Below are 21,757 nucleotides of genomic sequence, written 5' to 3'. Positions count from 1 at the left end.
TACTATATATACAACTTCACCACTACTTTACCCCTTTACTGCTCAACTAATTTCAGCTGCTAGAATGAATAGGCTCATGTTTGAGAAAGGTGAGGATTGAAACTGAAAAATTAATTTTGAGTAGCGTCTTCAGTGTTGATTCAATAAGGTGTATTTGTTTAAGCTGGTGTTGCTTCACCAATCTACAAACAAGACACCAGTTAGATCCCCTATTAATAGCACATAAATTATTTAGACATATGGACAGATTGTTAACGTATGTGTATTACTTGCAAGAGTCAACATAATAAAAAACTGCAAAATAACTTAACTGAAATTAAGGATATACTCCACATAACTGTACATAATTTAGCTTAACTTGTTTAACTTAACTTTAATCAATTACAATTATTTCACTTGCAACAATTATTATTGTAAGGCCTACTAGGCCTATCAGTGGGTGTCCTGTTTCCAGGTTCATCATCAGCTGAAATGTTTTTAAGAACAATCTTAAAATATACATATACTAGGCAGTGAAAACTGTAAATATAAAATATTATATTCTGGTGACATTACATTGATGGCAATGTACTCCTATTCAAAGGCAACACAAAAGAATATAATATGTTTCTCAAAGTTATCAAAAAACTATTTACTAACTTATTGTTCATCCCAAGAAATTAAAGCAACAGAATATGGTGAAATTTCTTTTCTTTTCAATTTCACCATTTCCAGAATATATGAAAAACAATGGAGACACAGTTTTAACATCTCTATATACAGTAGAGACATGAAGCTTTTATGCATATCACATTATTTGTTGCACTTGCATGTAAACTGAAAGGAGAAAATGTAAAAAACAAAAATATTTGAAAGTTTTTCATTATTCAGGGATACATCAAAAAGTAAAGGGAATTTTTTTATTTCATTTCTAATCACACATCTTGCCACACTACTGTTCTACTATAAATTTGGTTTTTGTTAGCTGTTTGTGGCTTTATTTCAGTTAATTTTAAAATGAGTGCTCCTTTGTCTGAATGGACCAAAAAAGATAAATGTAATCTTATTTTCTCATATCAGAAGCGGTGAAACTAATATTTGTAAAATAAAGCAATATGGAAAAAGTTGTGTGATTATAATCAATGTTTACAAATTGATTATTGCTTTAAAAAAGGTTGGACTTCTGTCTGTTGTAAAGGATAACATGGTGAATAATGAAAACTACTGTGAGCTACTGCAGTCACTGAAGGCAAAAATCAAGTCCCAAAGTTTTAATAAACTTTTAAAAATATGAGATTTTGCTTTGGATAAGCTCAACTTTATGAAGCCAACAAAATCTTTACCTGGCTTAAAGTGATTTTCATCTTTTTAGCCCAATAGGAAAGAACTGAGTGAGAATTAATTTTTTCTGATGAAGTCATGGAAGCAGTGGGCAGTTGACAACACATAAGATTGAAATGTTTCCTCCAGGAAGAAATTTAGAAGCTTATTAAAATCTGCACTAACTGTCATAGAAGTAGGAAGGGTTATATTTGAAAAATAACCATATTTCATAAATGAAAGGGCAAATAAAAATAAACATTTTAAAAAAATTTTACTTTAATTTTTGACTTAGCCTTATATTTAATATTGTAACTTTTATTTATTTTTTCTGACAGGCTTATCCAGAATATTTAATTACATATCAGATAGTTAAAACAGAAGATGGATCGGATATAAGGTGAACCAGGGAATAGTAGCTATTACATTCCATAAAATTAAATGATTAAAACATAAGATATTAAACTAATGAATTTCTATGTGGTATGTAGTCTGTGTACCTGTATGGTATAAATTTATACACACAGATGATAAATTAACAAAAAATGTGATAATAATGATAAATAACCATGTTTCAATGCTGTCAGTTCGTGATGATGTATACATTAAGGTGATGGATAATTTATAATAAATGAATTATTATATTATGTACATAGATAGTATGTGTTTTATATATATAAAAAAAAAATATATATATAACAAATTAATAATAAACAAAGGTTGTATATGTACTATTAGTATTAATATTATTTCTATAATTGTTATTGTGATTTAAGTGTATAAGATTGTAGCATGTTTGTGATTTTTTCCCCTCGTAATTGTTACTGTTGTATTAATGTTTGTGTGATGGTTAGGATAAATTTTATTTACATTTGTTTTGTGTATTTTATTTATTATTGTAACATTTTGCAGCTTTTACAAATGATATTATTCTGTCTTATTTTTTATTATATAAATAATTATGTTGTTTTTATTTATTTTAAAATGTAAGACCATATTGTAAAAATTATATTTTTGGTTAAATTAAATTATTGTTATTTAATTTTTCTTTATTTTTTGCTTTTCTTTTTCATGATTAGCCATTCTAGAACATTACAGCTTGCTTTCAAGCGCAATCTATCAATCTTTGATGAATTTGTTACAGTATTCTCTAATTTAATGAATATTTTCATTTTTATTTTGAAAAAAATTTTCTTGTTAGCTTGACATGGGGCTTTTTTTACGATTTATATAATTAAGATGAATTTTTCAATACTGTTGAAAGAAAAAAATGTATTGTTGAGAATTTGGAGAAGCATGTACGTATATCCCAGCAAAATATATGTATTTTCCTCTTCTAAGTATAATTGTGTAAAATGTATGTGTGATCAATATTTTTTTTTGAAAATAGCTTTGAATAAATGAAGCTAGAATATCAATAGTTTTTCCAATGATGTCAATACTTCAATTCAGATAATTTGATATTTTGTCGTTACTATATCTGTATGCTATCTTTCATCTGCATCAGCATCATTCTGTACTGTCAATTTTTAATTTTATGTAAGCCATTTGAAGTGCAGCAATTTTTAAAATAGTTTTTTAATTATTTGTTTTGTATATTTTATCACTCAGTGAAAACAAAGTAAAACGACAGCATCAACCATAAGAAATGAAGAGATAGCTCAAAGAAAGCAAATGGAGGATAGCAAGAATAGGATTGAGAGATTGTTACTAGCCTAGAGAATTTGTCTGAATATATAATCGCTTACTTTTATGAAGATAAGGGATTATGCAGTTGTAATCTACCATCAATTTGAATGTGCACCCTAACTTTTAAAATGAGATGTGTCTAGGAAAGGGGACATTGCATTTGCTGCAGTGCAGAATCTTTTTAAATTTTATATTTCTTTTGATGTATTGTAAATAATCCAACTGAAGTAGTTGGACTACTTTACTTTTCTTTTAAGTAATAGTCTAAATTATTATACTATTCTTATAACTCTTTAAATAATGTGAAAATGTAAGAAAAATAAAATTAATTATAAAAAATTATTAAATTTATTTGTTAAAATAAATAATTTAATATTGGAGTAATGTTTAATTTAAGTTGTAAAATAAACAAATAATTATTTTGTTGATACACAATATTGTGCTGAAATTTATTTCATGGATCATGGACTTAAATTTTTGTTGCAACCAACAATTTATTTTTATATATGAATTCACTACTGTAACCATATAAGTTCCTCAGTTGTAGATTTATATGTTTATCTTCAGAGCTGGTTAGGATTATGATGATTGTCAAAGATTCTTAATAATCTTAAAAACTAATTTATTTTTTCAATTTTAGCCTGTAATCAATGATGGCTGAATAGTTCCCCTGTTGTATTTTTTAAGGGATCATGTCTTAAGAATGTTTAGAGAAATTTTTGTTGTTGTTCAAGGATTAGATCAGTGTTTCTCGACCACCGATCCGTGAGATAATGCTACTGGTCCCTGAACAAATTGACCCACAAAAAAATTTTAACTTTAAAAATATGAGAAAAAAATGAACATTAAAAAAATTCATATAACGGTAGTATAAAATTGATATGTTATAATTATTTAATAATGTTCTGTATTTATACATTGGCTAATGCTGGTGCATATTTAATTTATTGAATACATTGTATTCTTTGCAATCCACAACAATAAACTATCCTGCAACGCATGAGGTGTAGTAGCGGAAGATATCACAACAATGCTGCGCTAAAGAGTGCGGCTTTGGTGGTACCTTTGTTTTATGATTTAGAGTAGTAGTATTTTCAATAAATTGAAAACACTTCTTCATTTACAATTACATTCTTTATGCATTCGACTACAAGTGTTATAGTGAAATGGTTAACTTTTAATTATTGCAAAAACATAAATTTTTATTTCTCTTAAAATGAGTAAAAAAAAAGACAAGGAACTTTGCATAATTTTTTTCACACTAAAAGTTTTACTACGGGAAATGGAAATACATAAAAATTGAGTGAAACAGAAAATGAATGTCCACCAAAAAAGAAAAATAAATCTTGCTTTCATAAGATGCTACAATAATGAGTACTTGAAATATGGTTTTATACTTCGGCTGGATTTTATGGAAGATGATTTATGTCCAATGTGCATAATATGTAAGGAAGTTAAGAATAATAATGATATCATGAAACCGTCCAAAATGTTACGACATTTAAAATTATGACATCCTGATAAAATCATTCCAAATATTATTCGGAAACATTGCGGAGTAATAAAAAGGATTCAAGAAATCGCTTCTCCTGTCATAGTACTAATACGCTGCATAATACATTGCCATAGCATTTAGCAGCCAGAAGTATGTCACCTGAATTAAATGATGTTCTCCTGGAATTGACAAAAATTGTTAATTTTGTAAAGAAAAGCCGAACTTAACTCTCGATTATTTGCCATCCTTCGTCAAAAGGTAGGAGCACAACACCAACATGTCTTACTTCATGTGGAAGTAAGATTGCTCTTGCAAGGAACAGTGCTTACCAGACCTTTCAAATTAAGGATAGAAGTGAAGATACTTATAGTAGAAAAACAGAGTCTCTGTTATCAAAATGTTATTCCAGTATGTATTTGATTACAAAACTGGAATATTTAAGTGACATATTTTCTTACATAAACAACTTAAATTTAAGTTTGCAGGGAAATATGACAATTACATTTAATTTATTTAACAAAATCGATGCATTTAAAAAAGAAATTTATAGTTGATAACCTAAATGTAAATAAGTCAACATTTACAGTCATTGTATTATGGATTTGGAAAATATTTCCCTACAAACATAAACTTGCAGGAGATGAATTAAGTAACCCATATTGACAATAATTCCAATAATACAAATTTAAGTAACAAAGACCAAGAGCGTCTCTTGGAACTGAGTTATGTCTAACTGAGTTAGACATAACATTAAAAAACAAACTTTCAACTATGAATTTAATTAAATTTTGGATTGCAATAAAAAATGAATATCCAAATTTACTTAACAAAGTCACTTTGAAAATGCTACGTCCCTTAGCAGCTACATATTTGTGTAGAGCTGGATTCTCAGCTGTGACACTTATTAAAACCAAAACAAGAAATCTTTTATCAATAAATGCATCTCTTCGATTAGGTTTAAATAATTTACAACCCACATTGAAACAGTTGTGCAAAATGAGCATCAATAAATTTCTCACTAACTTTCATTATCTACAATTAGCTTGTAATATGATTTGTTTGTAGTTGGTATATTTAAATAAAACAACCTACATTTATTTTTGTTATTTATTTTCTGATTTTCATTTATATATTGTTTTATTGTTAATAGAATTTATATTAATTAATATTATTTATATGTAAATTTAATTACTAATAAAATAAAAATATGATTAAGTTTTTTTTTGCTAGTCAAAAAATCTAAGCTCAGGATCTGCCAGTCCCTGTATATTTTTCTATATTTTACCAGTCCGCTATAAAGGAAAGGTTGGGAAACATTGGATTAGATGATTCATCTGTTCTATAATTTCTGTCATGATTTATTGAAGCCACCTCTCTTAAAGGTAATGTTATTGTTTAACATTTGTTGATAAACATCTTAAGTTTTATCATAACATAATTATAATACTAGTACTCAAATACCATTGAAGGATCATGTGAAATGACATTAGCTATGACGTTCTACTGGAAATCTGAATTGTATGACAAATGATGCAGCTGCGTATTCATGCAGTTCAGTTAGGAATTAAAAATACTTGTTTTCTTATTAAGTAAATACAATTAATTATTATATAATTAATTGCTTATATTTAAAATGTATTATAATTGTGTACAAATCATTATCAACTAAGTCATAGAAAACTATAATTTTCAAGAAAGAGGATACTGTGCTTTTTTTTAAACAACCAACAAAACATTCAGGATAATGAAAATAAAACAAACAAACAAAACCACAAGCTAACAAACGCAGCAATTCCGAATGTATAAATCATAAGTGCAGTGGTTGCAACAAATACTTCAGAATGAATGCAAGATACAAGGCTCTGAATAATTGAATCAGCTTTAATAAATAGAAACTGGGCACGCGTACAAAGGTACTCAAAGTGCAGATATTACACTTGGTGTATAAAAATTTTTGATTTTTGTAGAAATGCACATTTTCTTTTTGTTTTGTAGAATAGTATTGTAATACTAACAAATTTTCTAAAAAACCTACTTCCTAATTACCCAAAATTATGCTTCCAAAAGATTGTGGCACAATATATTTAGCACAATGACTACATACCAAATGAATAAACAATATGTTTATGTTTATAATATATCAAAACTACAAACAAAATACACAAGATCCTACAACAAACAAACACTGATTAATAAAATCCAGAAGTACATAAATTCAAGTACAGTATGGACAAAATACTACAGTGACCAGATTAATACGAGGGTAAGTCAATTATTATCCGCAATGTAGTTTTAAATTTTATTGCAATACAAATAGGAAACTTACATACACATCATTTTTCAACATAGTCCCCTTGCATTTCAACGCACTTGGTCCATCATTGCACAAGCTTCCTGATGCCCTCATAAAAGGAGTTTTTCGGTTGAGCTGCGAGCCAGGAATGCACTGTTTCGTCTGAGGTAAATCGACGACCCCTTAATGCCTCTTTGAGTGGACAAAACAAGTGGTAGTCGGAAGGGGCAAGATCAGGACTATACGGAGGATGAGCCAGTACTTCAAAGTTGAGTTTCTGGAGTAATAAGTTCCTTGTTACTTTATATTTAATTCATTTAACTTGGCTGAAACATCAGTTAAAAATCCCAAATCTATCAACCAGTTACTATTTTCTAATTGCTGGTAATATTCATCCTTTGATGAAAGAATTCTTTTATTTGTGGCAAAAGGCTAATAAATCTTTCAAGTATTTTACCCCTGCTGAGCCATCTCACATCAGTATGTAAAAGGTCTCATTACTCACATTATCTTCCAAAAGTGATTTAAATAATCTGTGTTGCATTTCTTGTGATTTCACAACATGCCAAATTCTGTAAGTATGCATCAGTCTACGTGCATTGTGTTAAGGAGGGTCACAAGCGTGACTACTGTCCACAGAAAGCGAGGCTCCATTCTGCAGCAATTGTAAAAGGTTGCTCAAAGAGTGCAGACATTCGGTTAACAGTAAGGATTGTGGCTGTTATTTACGTGCGGTGGAATTGTACTTCAATTCCCTGGAAAGTTAGGACTTCTTATTGATGTTTGTGTGTAGTGATAGATGATTTGCCCATTCCTTGATGCAGGAGGCTGTTGGTTTAGGTCTATTACGATTGCTAAATCGCTTCTTTGGCACGAGTTAGGTGATGAACTGTAGGCATTTTTTATGTGGTTGTTCATGCTTGCAGGGATGCTTTTACATTGAGAATGGGTTGATCAAATCTCTTTAGTTTGAGTTGCTTCGATCTTGACTGAAGTGCTGTCGACTATGCGTAAAGGACATGGTAGAAATTATTTTCTTGGCAGTTTCTACTGCTGTATTTTGCAATTTTACTTGGCTAGCTTACTTCTCTCATCTTACACTGGTGACTGCGGGTTCATTTAGTGTTGGTTACCCGAGTGGCTAGGGTGCCGGCCGGACAGTTTGATTGGCCGGAGGTAGGTGTGCTTGGCATCAAGCCCTGGTTCAAGTATAAATGGGGGTTGTGCTCAGGAGCGTGATCTTCACTCTCCTGGGTACGATTCACTAACTTTAGCATGGTGATTTGTTGAATTGGAGTGCACTTATTAAGGGGCAAATAAGTAAATGTTAGTTGCGATCAATTTAGCTGTAAATCCAAGCGGTCCTCAAAGTTAGAGCTGAAGTGGGAGAGAGGTTATACTCAGCTCCTGAATGGACTAGACCTGAGGTCCTCTAAGACATTTCATTTACACTGGTTAGCATTCCAATCACTAAATTTATTAATATATGCTGTTGTGGCATGAAATTACTGAAATAATTGTGTTGTAAAGTGGGTACATACGGTTTAGGTGTTAGTAGAACGGTAGTAGAGTTAGGCGCACAGGTTCTTTGATCTTCTGCAGGTAGGCAGTTATTTTTAGCAATTCCTGAGGGCTACGTGGTAGAATTTGGTGTTTGATGTCATCTTACAAGAGGGCCATGGCCTCAGCGGCATCCTTCTGATCGAGCTCCTAGGTTGAAAGGGGTTGGTAACTAAGTCTTTCGCAAGACCCACCAGGTCCTCCAAGAATTTCCCCCAGATTGCTACATTACAGCTTTTCAACAGAAAAATACACCAGCTGCACTGAAGCACTGTAATGAAACTTGAATGAAAACCTTTTACCTAACATAAAACTAGGTGAGCGATAGCAAATTACTTCAAACAAGGCTGCCTTGGTATAGTAAAGGATTCTTGTTTGAATTATGCCGTAGGATTCCTTTAAGAGTAACTTAGAAGGTCTGCTCACTGTTTGGATAAATTGAACTGGCAAACCAAATTGTTAAATTCCATTTGTGAAAAGAGAAGTGATTCACTATTTGATTTTTCAAATTGTGAATCAACATCTCATGAAGCTTGTTACCACCACAGTATTTTCAGAACAGTCCTCTTCAGAATCTAAAATCTCCTGCCAGGTAGCTGTTGGATAGCTAAATAATCTTCTATAATTTACCTACTCTGGTAATAGATAGGTTCCTAATCATCTTCAATGAATACGTTTTTAAGGTATGAGACCAACTGTCTTACAGCCGAGGATACATTTGGGTAAACAATACTTTTATTTTTTGAAGAAAAACCAATGACCTTTGTTAAGATAAAAGTAGCAGTTGTTGTAATAGTTTGTTGGTTTGCCCCAAACTATACTATAGCAAAAGGCAAAGGCTTCTTTTTCTCTAGTAACCATTTTTTTTTTTTTACCACTGTTAGGTATTACTTCAGAGGATGAGATGAATGACAATTTTTGTAGCATGTTAAAATGCCATGGCTGATCGGCATTCGAACCCGGGACCTTCGTATGAAAGGCTGAGACGCTACACTCGGAGGCTCTAGTTACTATTTTTTTTCCTTTGCTCTGCTTGGGATGGATTTGCATTTAAGCTTAGCTCGGCCCAAGCAGAGTGTCTCAAGACTCTAATGAGTCTCCCCGCCTGCCGGCAGGTTGGCTTGCCGGTTCGGATCTTTTGAGGAATTCGTCTTGTACCTTGCCTGTAACAAACCAGAGAGGGGTAGTCCGGGCCTGACGATGTTGTTCTCGGGCCCCTCTCTAACGCCCGGGACATGGTTTTTTTTTTATTTGATATTTTATTTTTTATCGTAATCCAAATAGTAGCTCCGTAGCTGTATCTTATATTATTACGTCTTCTATTACGTATTTTTGGGAAGAATTGGTGGAACTGTTCAGTGAAGATGGCGATTCTATTGAATACAAGAAAGTTCTCGGTAAGTGAATAACTTCTATGAAATCAATTTTCAATTGTTTCAGGACGTTCAAATTTGTTCCTTAAACAGACGTCTTACAGATTACTGAATATTAGTAAAGTTATTTTTCTATATGCATTTATTATTTTCAGGTTCTCATTTACAAAAAAAAAAAAAGGAAAAATATTAGAGACTGTTTTGCCAGGGAGTTGAAAAAACAAAAAAAACCGAGACAGGGTCCGCAGCTAGTAATGGAAATCCTTACGTTTGCTTTAGTCGTTTACGTTTTCTTGAAAACTCTGTTAACAATAAGGAAACAATTAGTAATCTAGACGACGACTCGGGTGAAACTCTTCCGACCGACACTGAACGTCATGTAATTGAAGGTTGTAACTCAGATGTTTTTCTGCTCCAAAAAATAAGAAAATCAAAATGAACCCTGTGGACAAGCACTTCGAAGATATTTTGGGGAGGAGTGTCGCAGTAAGGGAAAAACGGAAAGAATAACTGAATAAACTGGATGATGATAAGCTATTTTGTATGTCTTTTTTTAAAGAACTTAAAAAAGTTCCTGATCTTGCCCGAATGAGAATGAAAATACAGCTAATGGAAGTCTTACAACGAGCGCAGGATTTCTGTAATCCGCCCCCCATCACCCAATCAGTCACCCATCGTTCATCCGTCCTACTCAAACAATTCCAATCAAAATCCCAATCATCCGTACAGTCAAGGGTATACAACATTTCCATCCAATTTTTCCAACTCATCTACACAGTACACACCTATACAATGTAGTCAAATAAATACCGATGTTACAAGCACTAATCCAGTTGCTGTTGCACCAATACCGTCACCGGCAGAAAGCGTAATTTCTAATCATAGTTCTGAAATAGATCTATACAATTAATACATGTGTATAATTAACTCGACTCTCACTAGAATAATGAGAATTCATTGTTTTAGTGTTAGTTACTAGTTATTACTCTGTGTATTTCGTATTTCAAGATAACATTTTTTTCTATTTCAAATTGTCTTATTCCTCTTTCATTTTATCCACCACTACAAGAATGTTTGTTTTCAATCGGGCGTGATCAGGTATATTAATTTTTTTTTGTATTTTCATAATTTTTATATTAATTGTATTCTTATTATTTATATTCAGAATCATTTCGGTTTTGTACAATATTAATTAAAATAATATCTTAAATATTAATAAAGTAAATGACTTGCCTCAAAATTATTACGAGTTTTTCTTCAGCTCCAATCGCATGTCTCACGTAATTCATACTCGGCGAAATATCGTCTTCTATCGACTTTAATAAAGCATCAAAGGTTTTTGTGGACATTCGGAAGTTATCGAAGAATTTCGGTTCGTATTCCCGTAATTTTGGATACAGTGTTACAAATAAACTATGCATCAGTTTATCTCTTAAAACTGGATGCACCCAATGTTGCCTCTGTCTTTACCTGCGACGACGGTATCGCTGGTAACAGAGCCGCAAACTCACAAACTCTTCGACTTCCATTTTTATTTAAAAATGACATGAAATTCCCGGCTGTGAACAGCTACAGTAGTATTCCGCAATCGCGCGATTTACGCTTGAATGTGTTTGCACGTCTTATTTTCCAGTCGCGCGGTTAACGTGGCGACAGTCGCCTCATGTGTACGAGCCCTAAAGCAACTGGTGATTAAGCATGTGTGATTAAACAGTGCGTGTTAAACTGTGTGAGTCGAATTAGTTGTTGTCTACTTGTTTTTCCAATTAATCAATTCCACTTTATTGTCATAAATTAATCAAGTGACTAAATAGTGTTTTTTTTTAATTTTATTTTTTTTATTTTTAAACAGCTTATAAGTTACATAATGAACCGGCAATCAGGTTCGTGTAAAAATTCTTCACATGTTTTTTGTTATGTCTGAGGTGAGTTTACTACAAAGAATCAACGTAGACCAGTTTCAAAATTGATGAGAACTGCCTAAGGGCTTTATTTTGGTTGTCTACTGGGAGATCAAGATAAACAATGGGCACAATATATAACATGTATTAGGTACTGAATTTTTTTGCTCTGTATTAGGTATTGGTTTTTTGCTCCGCTGTTTTTCGGTATTTTTGATTGGTTTTTTGGTGATTTTCTTGGATTAGTGGATTGGATTTTGTTGGTGGAAGATTGATGGACATGGACACAAAATTTGATAAAATTTGGACAACGGGACAACGGACTGATTAGATATTTAGATTTTTCTGTTTTTCCTATGCTATAACACAGGAGTTGAACGTATTTAACCAAATAATTTAGTTAGAATTATTCTAAGTTAAACTACAAGACCGTGCAAGAGTATTACATCACGCAATTGAAGAAAACAAGGACTTTGACATTTTTCGTCTTCGAAACGAAAAAATAATCTAGTCCTCACAGATACAATTATAAGGGGATCACTTTTTCTCTTTTTTCCGACTCCCTGTTCATACCAAACCAAAACTCCCCAGAATCTCCACCGATCCGAGCCTCCGCTATCTCCTGATCCCCAACCCAAAAATACCCCCCAAAAAAATCCTCGCCCGACCAAATTATTCCGTTTCTAGGCGTTTCACGCCATTCCTGCCCTATCCGACCCCTGGCCCAAAATTGCCCCCCCCAAAACAAAATTTCCGATCCTATTTTTGACAACATACAAATCACCTCCCTCTTCCCACCAAAATCCCCCCAAAAATCCCACCGCTCTTGCTTTGTCCCCCCTCGGAAATCGCAGTGTGGGGTGTCGTTTTCTAGCGGTTTTCAACCCTGAACAAGGATCTGTGGTCACTTTTTAATTTGAGTAACCCGTAGTTGAGGTATGGCTGATCAACCACTTAAGGCGACGAGGAGTCTGATCCGCTCCCCAGTATGCGGATACATTCAAGGAAGATCAAGAAGAAGCACAGCTACAGCTCCAGTACCATCTTCATTGAAAAGAAAATGTGATAAAGGTCAGGAGAAAGATGAAGAGTAGAAAAACACCAAAGGTGGCGGAGACGAGGATTGTGACAAGATGGAGACGACCGAGAACAGAATCCCTAAGAGAAAAATCGATGTCATCGACGACAGCAGCGATGGAGATCTCTTAGATGATACATACATGGACCATGTGATGCACGAAATAGAAGAATTAATTGAATATATTCAACAGAACACAAATACCAAGCCTGAAGTTAAGGAGTGTGCATACCGAGTGCTTGAACACACCAAAGATGTGAGAGACACAATATACCCATTGAACGGATTTGCAAATCCAATGCTTAACCAGGAGAAAGCCGGAAAAGATTCTGATGGATAAACGAAGGCTGACGAGAAATGAGATTAAAAACCAAATAGAAAGGGCGCTAGAGACAGGTGATATGGGAGACTTGGAAGAGGTTATGTACGTACGATGGCCAAATTATTTATTTAAACGCGTGGACGTTGCAATCGGCTTCTCGGTTGAAGAGGTAGAAGGTGACCAGGTATTCCTTTTATTACAAGAGCACTGAGCAAATGTTATATTCAGCAAATCAATAAGAAAAGCAGCCCCTGAAATATCGAATTGACTAGATGCGGGAACGAAGGTGCTATGTGGCACAGTTTTAAGAGATGCAAGAAGTACAATTATATTTTATCAGGAAAATGAGGACTCTGGTAATCTTACTACGTGATCATGGCCGAGGAGAAAAGTGAAGATTTAGTCAGAATTCTTTCAAAAGCCCTGCACAGAGTCCGCAATGCATTAAATGAAACACTCGTATTTTATATACTGAATGACAACACGGAAGATAAGGCATGCAAGGCTATAGAGTATTGGGGTCGTAGGTTAGATAAGGCTGACGACAAATGGAAGCTTTTCTGAATAGAAAAAGAAGTGACGAAGAAGAGAGTCCAAGGTCCGGCCTCGTCGATAGTTACAATTAAAAAGGTAGGCACGACGTACGCCGACCTATTAAAGGAAGTAAAATAAAGCATCGGGGATGACATGGCGGATGATATCTTATCCGTCAAAAAAGGCAGAGCTGAATTGCTGGAGTTGAGGATAGTCGACTCCACAACGGAAATAAATGACATCAAGATGAGAGTAAACGCAAGGTTACCGATGCAGTAGTTGAAGAGAGACCATACGGAGAACGAAAGACGGCATTCTACGTGAAAGATCTCGATACCGACTCTACGGCTGAAGAACTGACTTTGGCGCTTAAGAAAGAAATCGGGTTGCATATTCCGCTCCAGGTAGCCGCTATGAAGCCCGCTTTTGGGAATATTCAGAAGGCAACAGTTCTACTATTAACGAGTAAGTCAAGGATAAAGGTTGGATGGCATTCGTGGCGCGTCGAGATTAACACTGACAAAGTCAACTGCTGGGGCGCAGGGCATTTTTCCAGGAATAGTAACGGTCCTAATCACACCTCACTGTGTTATAAGTGTGGAGGTGCCGAGCATAAAGCAAACAAATGTTTAGAACCACACAAATGTTTAAATTGTGGCAAAGTCGGACATCGGACCGGAGGCCGGTTATGTGGTACGGATAGACGATGAAGATAATACATATTAATGTGAACAGAATGGCGTCCGGACAAGGAATCCGTAGAATGTGGCTAATAACAAAGGTGTGGACTTCCTTCTGGGCGTTGAACCAAATCGTAGAACGGTTGCTTCTGATGGTTGGATCACGGATGAACTTCTGGACAAGGCCGTATTAAAAGTATCGAATCGATGGACAATCGTGCAAACCTAATACAGCAGAGGTATATTGGCCATGGCCATACGATTGTCGGTATGTGTCTTTATATACGGGTATACCTCGCCGAATTGGGAAGACGAGAGATTCGACGAATTTCTGAATGAACTCGAAGACACAATTAGAGCAGAAAGAGAACCGATCATCTTATCGGGAGATTTTAATTCCGAATCTGTTGTAATTGGTGAAATCTACTCGCCATGGCTACGAGTCGGCGGCAATTCTGGGCTCATCTGAATATGTAAGTCATCAACACGCCAAGAATCTGTACTTTCGTAGGTCGTGGTAGAGGCTCTGTGATTGATATAACTGCTGTTTCGGAAGAGAGTATCAGTAAGGTCACCTCATGGTGAGTGTTACAAGATGAGTTGACAAGTGATCATCTAGGAATCTTCTTCGAGGTCAATCTGGGGAAGCCGATTGTACGAAGAGAGAGACGAATATGGCAACCTACGAGGATACAAACACGATCTTTTGTCCAAGCAGTAGAAAGGAAAACAGCAACATGCATAGATAGAAGTCCGGATATGTTTCTAAACACTATGACCGAAGAGTATGATAGGATTCGACCGCCATCGGGCCGTTCGCGAAGAAATATATACTGGTGGACGCCAGAAATTGCTGAGTTGAGGGTTTCAATGTGAACGGCCAGTAAAAGACTATAAAGAGCCAGAAGGAACAAACCCAGTGAGCTCGAATGAGCAGAAGTAACTTTTAAAAACTCTCAGAAAGAATTCAGCGCAAAGACTCAAAGAGAGCCGCTTGAAAGAGACTGGTTGCGGAATTAGAGGACGATGTATGGGGGAGGAAGTACCAAATTGTTATGAAGAGGTTCGGTGCGCCCCTCCCCCCTCTTACTCGGGACCAGATCGAACAAGCGATTACAAAGCTTTTTATTATTGAAGAAGGCGACCGAATGGTTAAACCAGATTTTGACAAGAGAAAATTCTCCATAGACGAATTGCAATGGGCGATCAGCCACATCAACCCAAAAAAAGTCCAGGCCCAGACGGGGTACTAGGAATATTATTGAAAGAGCTGACCAAGAAATTACCGTCGACGATCTTAGACAAATAGAATTAGGAGAATATCTAAAAAGTCAAGACGAGACGATCTATTACTTAATTTTAAAATAAATAAATAATAACGACTTCAACCATTTTTCCAAGAATTTCAACGAGATATGAATGTGTTTGTCTGATAACAATTTGGTACTACATACGAAGACACCTTATGCAATTAGACGAAAACTTGTAAGATCACGAAAAAGATAAACAAGTGGAAACGAGTGGACATTTAATTTCAAAGGGGAAAAAATTTTAATTCGTTAAATTTAGTTTAATAACTGTGTTATTCTTACGTCAATCTCATCCTAAAATGCATTTTATAGATTCCTAGGCTTTGGGTTCTTTTAGGCCTGTCTTATCTCTTTGCCAAGAAGTAGAATTTACGACAATATTGGCATCTACAGTAACAGGTACAGTCAGATTAAGTTGTTATCTAAAATTTCGATTAAAATTTTGTTATTTCAGTTTAAAATTATTCCATTAATAAGGTTAGAAACTAATCAACGTCCGTATATACCTTTGCCTCTGTATCAGATCCGTATTACTTTGTTTATAATCTTTCTGTTACAAGTGACCAGACGGATCGTTTAATGTCAATCCCGTAACAGTCTTACTCTTTAGTCGTAAGCGGTATGGGTCATATCACCATTTGCAAAAATAGATTTATCAACAACGTGATACCGATACTCCGAGAAAACAAATGTGCATGTACCGTTAAATTTTTACTGTTTAACAGAAAAGATATTTAGTGAGATCTTTACTAAGTATGTTCTATTCGGTTCTTCAAAGGAAAGCATGTAAAAGAACAAACTGCAAAATGCTTTTTTTATTTGCTACAATTAAGCCTACCATTTTCTTAACTTATTTACATAGTAACAACATGATGCAGCCTATGTTTATTACAGTTAAATCTTTTTTTTGTTTTTCAATGATGATGGTAGCAATTAAAATAAAAATATAAATTTATAATTTGCGATAAGGATTTGAATTTCCGACTATTACTAATTGAATGAAATGCAAATAAACATTTAACACTTTAATTGTAAATAAACGAGAAATGCAAGTCTTTATATGTAATAACTCAAATGCTACAGTTAGCCTATTTGGAAATAGGCTAATAGGTTAGACTATTTGGAAATAGTTTCTATTTTTTTCATTTAATTAATTAAAACTTGTTAAATCACTGACAAGATATTTTACATCAATTAATGAGAGTAGAAACAAAGTTATATAAAAAAATAAAATATTTGAGAGTTGAAAATTCTTCGCCGTTAAGGTTTTCTATAAAATAGTGGACAGGAGTCAATATTGAATTGTATGGATGCGGTGGCTGGCTTGTTAGCTGAGACAAAGCCTATAATTTTAAGGCGCATGGGTGACCGGCGTCCTATAGCGTACTAGACAAGTTAACATGCGCGATACCACGCCAAAATCAATGCTACCCCTCTTCTTATCCGTAACCTCAACCCTGTAAACCACCATCAACAATTTACTTCCCCCACAAAGCACTGTCTCTCACTCTCATTTGAAACACTCATACACACTATCGATATAAATATATACATGCTGGTACATTTTTTATCCTACTTGCCTACCGTATAAAACTGATCAATGGGGAAATAAGTTTATTTTTCCTTTGATATTAAAAATCCATACAATTAAAAGTAATAAACGACAATATATTTCGTCTTATTTTGATAAATTAATAAAAAATAATTTCAACAAAAAAAAAAAAATAAATATATTTATGTGATATTTTTATGTGTATAGAATGTGCGTATGCGTGAGTGTTATGTATTTGCACTCTTTCTCTCTCTCTCAAGTTTTTCAAGGAAAACTCTGGTAAACTAAAAAATAACAATAAAAAACAATTTTATTTATATTTTAAACAAGGATACCATTATTTCTAGTACCAAGGATGTTGTGACCGTTCCGTGGACGTGTTTTTTAATTTTAATGAGTTAAAATTACTAATTTTGAGTTAAAATTCTAATTTTAGTTTAATAAGTTAAAAGAATTTACTCGAATTAAAAAATATACGAGTAATGCATAAGAATGAGTATATAAAAAAACCGTTTTCCAATGCGAAGAGTTTTTATAAATCATAAAAAAATCAATATTAAATTTTAAAACGTAAAAAATATTCAGTTATTGGTATATTTTTGCACATGCAAAAAAAAAATGATCTGAATAACACAAGAGAGACAACCAAAACCAGCAGTTATGAACAAACTTCATTCATTTAGAAAAACAAAAACTAATTCATTATTATACGCGAGCATAAACTTATTTATTTAAATAAAAATGGAATAAAAATAATGAAAATTGCATGGTATATAATTGATAATGATTGTAAAATCTACTTAAAACAAAAAAACAAAATCAATGTAAAACAAAAAGCAATAGTTTTCTTTAAATTTCGACTATTTGAAGTCGGTGTCCATTTGTAAACGAAAAGTTGCCAATTTCTTTTTAATCTTAAACTTGGTGCAAACTTAAAAAATCGAAATTGAAAAAAGAAAAGTTAAAGCTATTTTCAACTTTTGCATGGGTTTAAGTTATTTATTTTTTTAAATTTATATTATTTCAGATATTGTTACATATTCAAATAGATTTGTATAGTGTGGTTATTTGAGGTATGAAAATATTATACTTCCGAGGCGCGAGTGATAGCGTCTTAGTTTTCGGGCCGGAGATCCCGGGTTTGAACTCCGGTGAGGCATGGCATTTTCACACGTTACAAAATTGCCATTTCATCTCATCCTTTGAAGCAATACCTAACGGTGATCCTGGAGACTAAAAAAAACTATATCTTTAAGATTAATTATTTCTCGAATCAGTTTGGCTTCAATCTTCGCTGTTATGGCAATAATTGATACAAAACACTTCTAAATAAAGAATTCATTTATCTAAAATGATTCATAATCTGTAATTTCCAGATATCTATCGTAGATTTTTGATTCGGGACTTGTAGTCACTTTTAGCTGCGTCATTTTTTCTTATACTGAGTACTCGTATTATATAACAACTCTGAATTGCCAGATCAAGAAATGCTATCAATTAGTACCAGATAATATGAACGATAAAATAATACCAGACAGAAAACGGGAAGAATAGTTTGCGTTAAAATATAATTGGTCTCGAACCTGTTTACAAATCCGATTCGTAAATAAAATAGCAGAGTATACAGATGCGGCTAATGATTTCAGTAAAGGCAATTGATTACTGGTATAATAAATTTTACAATAGATCATCCTGTTGAAAACAAATTCGATTGATAAGTATAAAAACATTTATTATATATTACACAAATTTATTACGTTATTTCATTAAATTCCCTAACCTTTCAGGTTAGGGAATTACGATACCTTTCAGGTATCGTAAAACTCGTCGTCTTAAATCGGCTAATTTTGAAGTCGAGCGTTCTCAGGTTTGAGTCCTAATAAAGGTTAAAGGTCAAATCTGAACAAAAGCAACTGCTTTTGCTCAGATTTGAATACTAAATTGTGGATACCGGTGTTCTTTGGTGGTTGGGTTTCAAGTAACACATGTCTCGGATATGGTTGATTTGAGTCTGTAAAAATTTACACCTCACTTACACGTCACAAACAAGAAACGCGGCTGCCTACGAGCCCCGAAACCATAAAGCTGCTTGGGATATCTGAAGACTTCCAGAATATTCATACGAAAACAATTAAAGTTTCTTTTTCATAATTAAAGTATTTAAAATTTAAGATAAATATGAAATTACCGTACAGAAAATAAATAAGAGTTTGTAAATAGAATCTAAGTATGGTTTTTTGTAAAGAATTTGACCCTCCAAACAGTTTCTATATTTTACTTTTAAGTATGTGTTTTAGAAACAAAAGGTGAGCAACAAAACTGTATTAGAATCGTACAGTTTCCAACGAGAGGTAAAAAGCTGGTAAAAGTTTTTATACAGTTCTTTAAACTTCTCACGTCATTTACGAGATTTGTTTGTTACCGATCACAACCGCTCCGCATCGATCGACACGTTTTAATAATAAAGATAATGTAATTTAAGTACGTAATAATGGAATACAAGCAATAGAAAGTATTCGATAAAGGTACTGAGTTGTTTAAAATCTGAGGAATCTGAAGAATTGAGTAGCGGTGTGAGTGCAATAGCACTTGATTTAAATAAAGTACTATAGAGTTATCAATTGTAAATTTGGCTACTTGTAAAATTGTCAAAGCATATCAGTTGGAGGAGTATTGTGGCGGTGTAGTGTTCTTAAGTTGATCAACTTTGAAGAGCAAGTTTGAACGCCGGTTGAAGCACTCTCGGTACAGCTCAAACGAGAGAGCAAGCGTCCCGCGATCTCTTTGCCTATCGCTTCCTCCCCTTTTCTAAACTCCTCTACCACCTGCCTCTTTGCCTCATTCCTCACGTTTCCCTCTACGACCGCTATACCGCATCAACCGACCGCCGCTCTCATAATATAACACAGCATTCAAATAAAGTATAAGTGCTTCTTCTGCACTAAAGGTATATTTATTTACTTATTTATTAACCCTTTATTATCCTTTATTGCATTTACCTAAAATATTATATTCATTACGTTACATTATAAAATTTCTATTAGAAAAATACTTACGCTTAGTTGTCTATTACCTAAAAGTATTTAATTAGGTTTTAACTAACTTCTATAGAAAAAAACATCGCTTAAATATAATACCGATGAAGTGGCTGAAACTAATATGCATTAAAACTTAAATAGCTTACTTTGCCTTTTTACTTTCAAACTGATGTCCATCTGTAAACCCCTTTTTTTAAAGGTTGTTTAATTAGAACAATGAAACTTTGTAATTAGAACATCAATAATCCAATGTTTCCTCTCACTTATTTGAATTTCCCACACATGCAGTGTAAAGTATTTTCGTTAATCGAGATTTTTTTTGTTAAACTAAAAATCTTCATTCTTTTTATTTCGCAAAGGTATTAGTTCTTGTTTATTCTGAACCGTGTGTTTTAAAAACTTCATTACGGTACAAACTACATAATCTCAAAATTCCAGTTAACAATGTAATGAAAAAAAGGGTTGTGAAGTAAAAAAAAAAATATTGCCATTACAAATTGCTGAGAATATCGGCCCCTTTAAGATTAGAGTAGACGGTGTTCACAGTGAATCAGCTTTTTTCTTTTTCTGTTTAGCCTTCGGAACCACCGTAAGGTATTACTTCAGATGATGATATGTATGAATGTAAATAAAGAGTAGTCTTGTACAGTCTCAGGTCGACCAATCCTGAGATTTGTGGTTAATTGAAAACCAACCACTAAAGAACACTGATCTAGTATTCAAATCCGTATAAAAGTAACTATCTCTACTAGGATTTGAACCTCAGAACTTTCAAGTTCAAAATCAGCTGATTTGCGATAATGACTTCAATACTAGACCAACAGTGATGTAATTCTATACTTACATAAAGCTACTGAGTCCTTGTAGTAGCTATTGTATTCCAATAATCTAAGTGGTTTTAATAAAAACTCTTGTCTTCTTTACAATCCTTTTGCCATCCTGTTATTAATTAAAATTTTTCACTGTATAAGTACTACAATACTGTTGCAAAATATGCAACAACAAAAGTGATGGAAAAATGTCTATTCATTAACGGAAAATCTATTCAGAACCGAATAACTAATTAAAAAAAAGTTGGTGGTTAACTGAAACTTACCTGATGAAATATTTAAAATTGAATCTAAGATAAAACTGTATTCTTATATATTTTAAAACAATTTATATTCTACTAGGGTGAAGCGGCCAGCATTCAACATTTTTCTTACCATGTTATATAATACAGGGAGAATCAATATTCACTATTGATTCACGAATCAATATTTCGACTCAGAGTTGAGGAAACATTTTGGGTGAAGCCGCATTAGATTTGATTTGATTTTTCTATAGTTCTAAGCCGTTGCCCGTCCCAGAAGATCAGTTAGGTCTCAAATTATTGTAATTTTCGTATTTCAACATCTTTCTCACCATTTTAAAATATTGGGAGCATCTTTAAACCGTTGTGAAATGTCAAAATTGCACTAGCAGGGATAAAGTTGAAAATTTTATACTTAGTTTTCGGTAATGCCTACTGATTTTCTTCAAATGAATTACATATCAGAAAAAGAGTTCAGATTTTGGTACGTTTTAAAACTAATATAACGTAAAACTACAAAAAATATTTTTTTCTTTCACGACGATTGCTGAAGATAGTTTA

At 33.3% G+C, this 21,757-nt stretch overlaps 1 protein-coding gene across 2 annotated transcripts in view; it reads left to right on the top strand.

Annotated features, from left to right (window-relative positions):
• Tnks (tankyrase) overlaps positions 1-3,389 on the top strand; it is a 75,599-nt gene extending 72,210 nt beyond the window's left edge. The window contains exons 19-20 of one of the 2 annotated variants that reach the window (XM_075366436.1): positions 1,638-1,699; positions 2,911-3,389. In XM_075366436.1, the coding sequence (XP_075222551.1) occupies positions 1,638-1,699; positions 2,911-2,944 (96 nt within the window). In that variant the 3' untranslated portion in view covers positions 2,945-3,389. Of the gene's footprint in view, positions 1-1,637; positions 2,343-2,910 lie in introns of those variants that run through there. The other variant, XM_075366437.1, reaches the window with a different exon arrangement.
• The last annotated feature ends 18,368 nt before the right edge of the window (positions 3,390-21,757 follow it).

Source organism: Lycorma delicatula, chromosome 5, assembly GCF_047948215.1.
Source record: "Lycorma delicatula isolate Av1 chromosome 5, ASM4794821v1, whole genome shotgun sequence".
NCBI lineage: Eukaryota > Metazoa > Arthropoda > Insecta > Hemiptera > Fulgoridae > Lycorma > Lycorma delicatula.
This window is presented reverse-complemented; position numbering and strand designations above follow the sequence as displayed.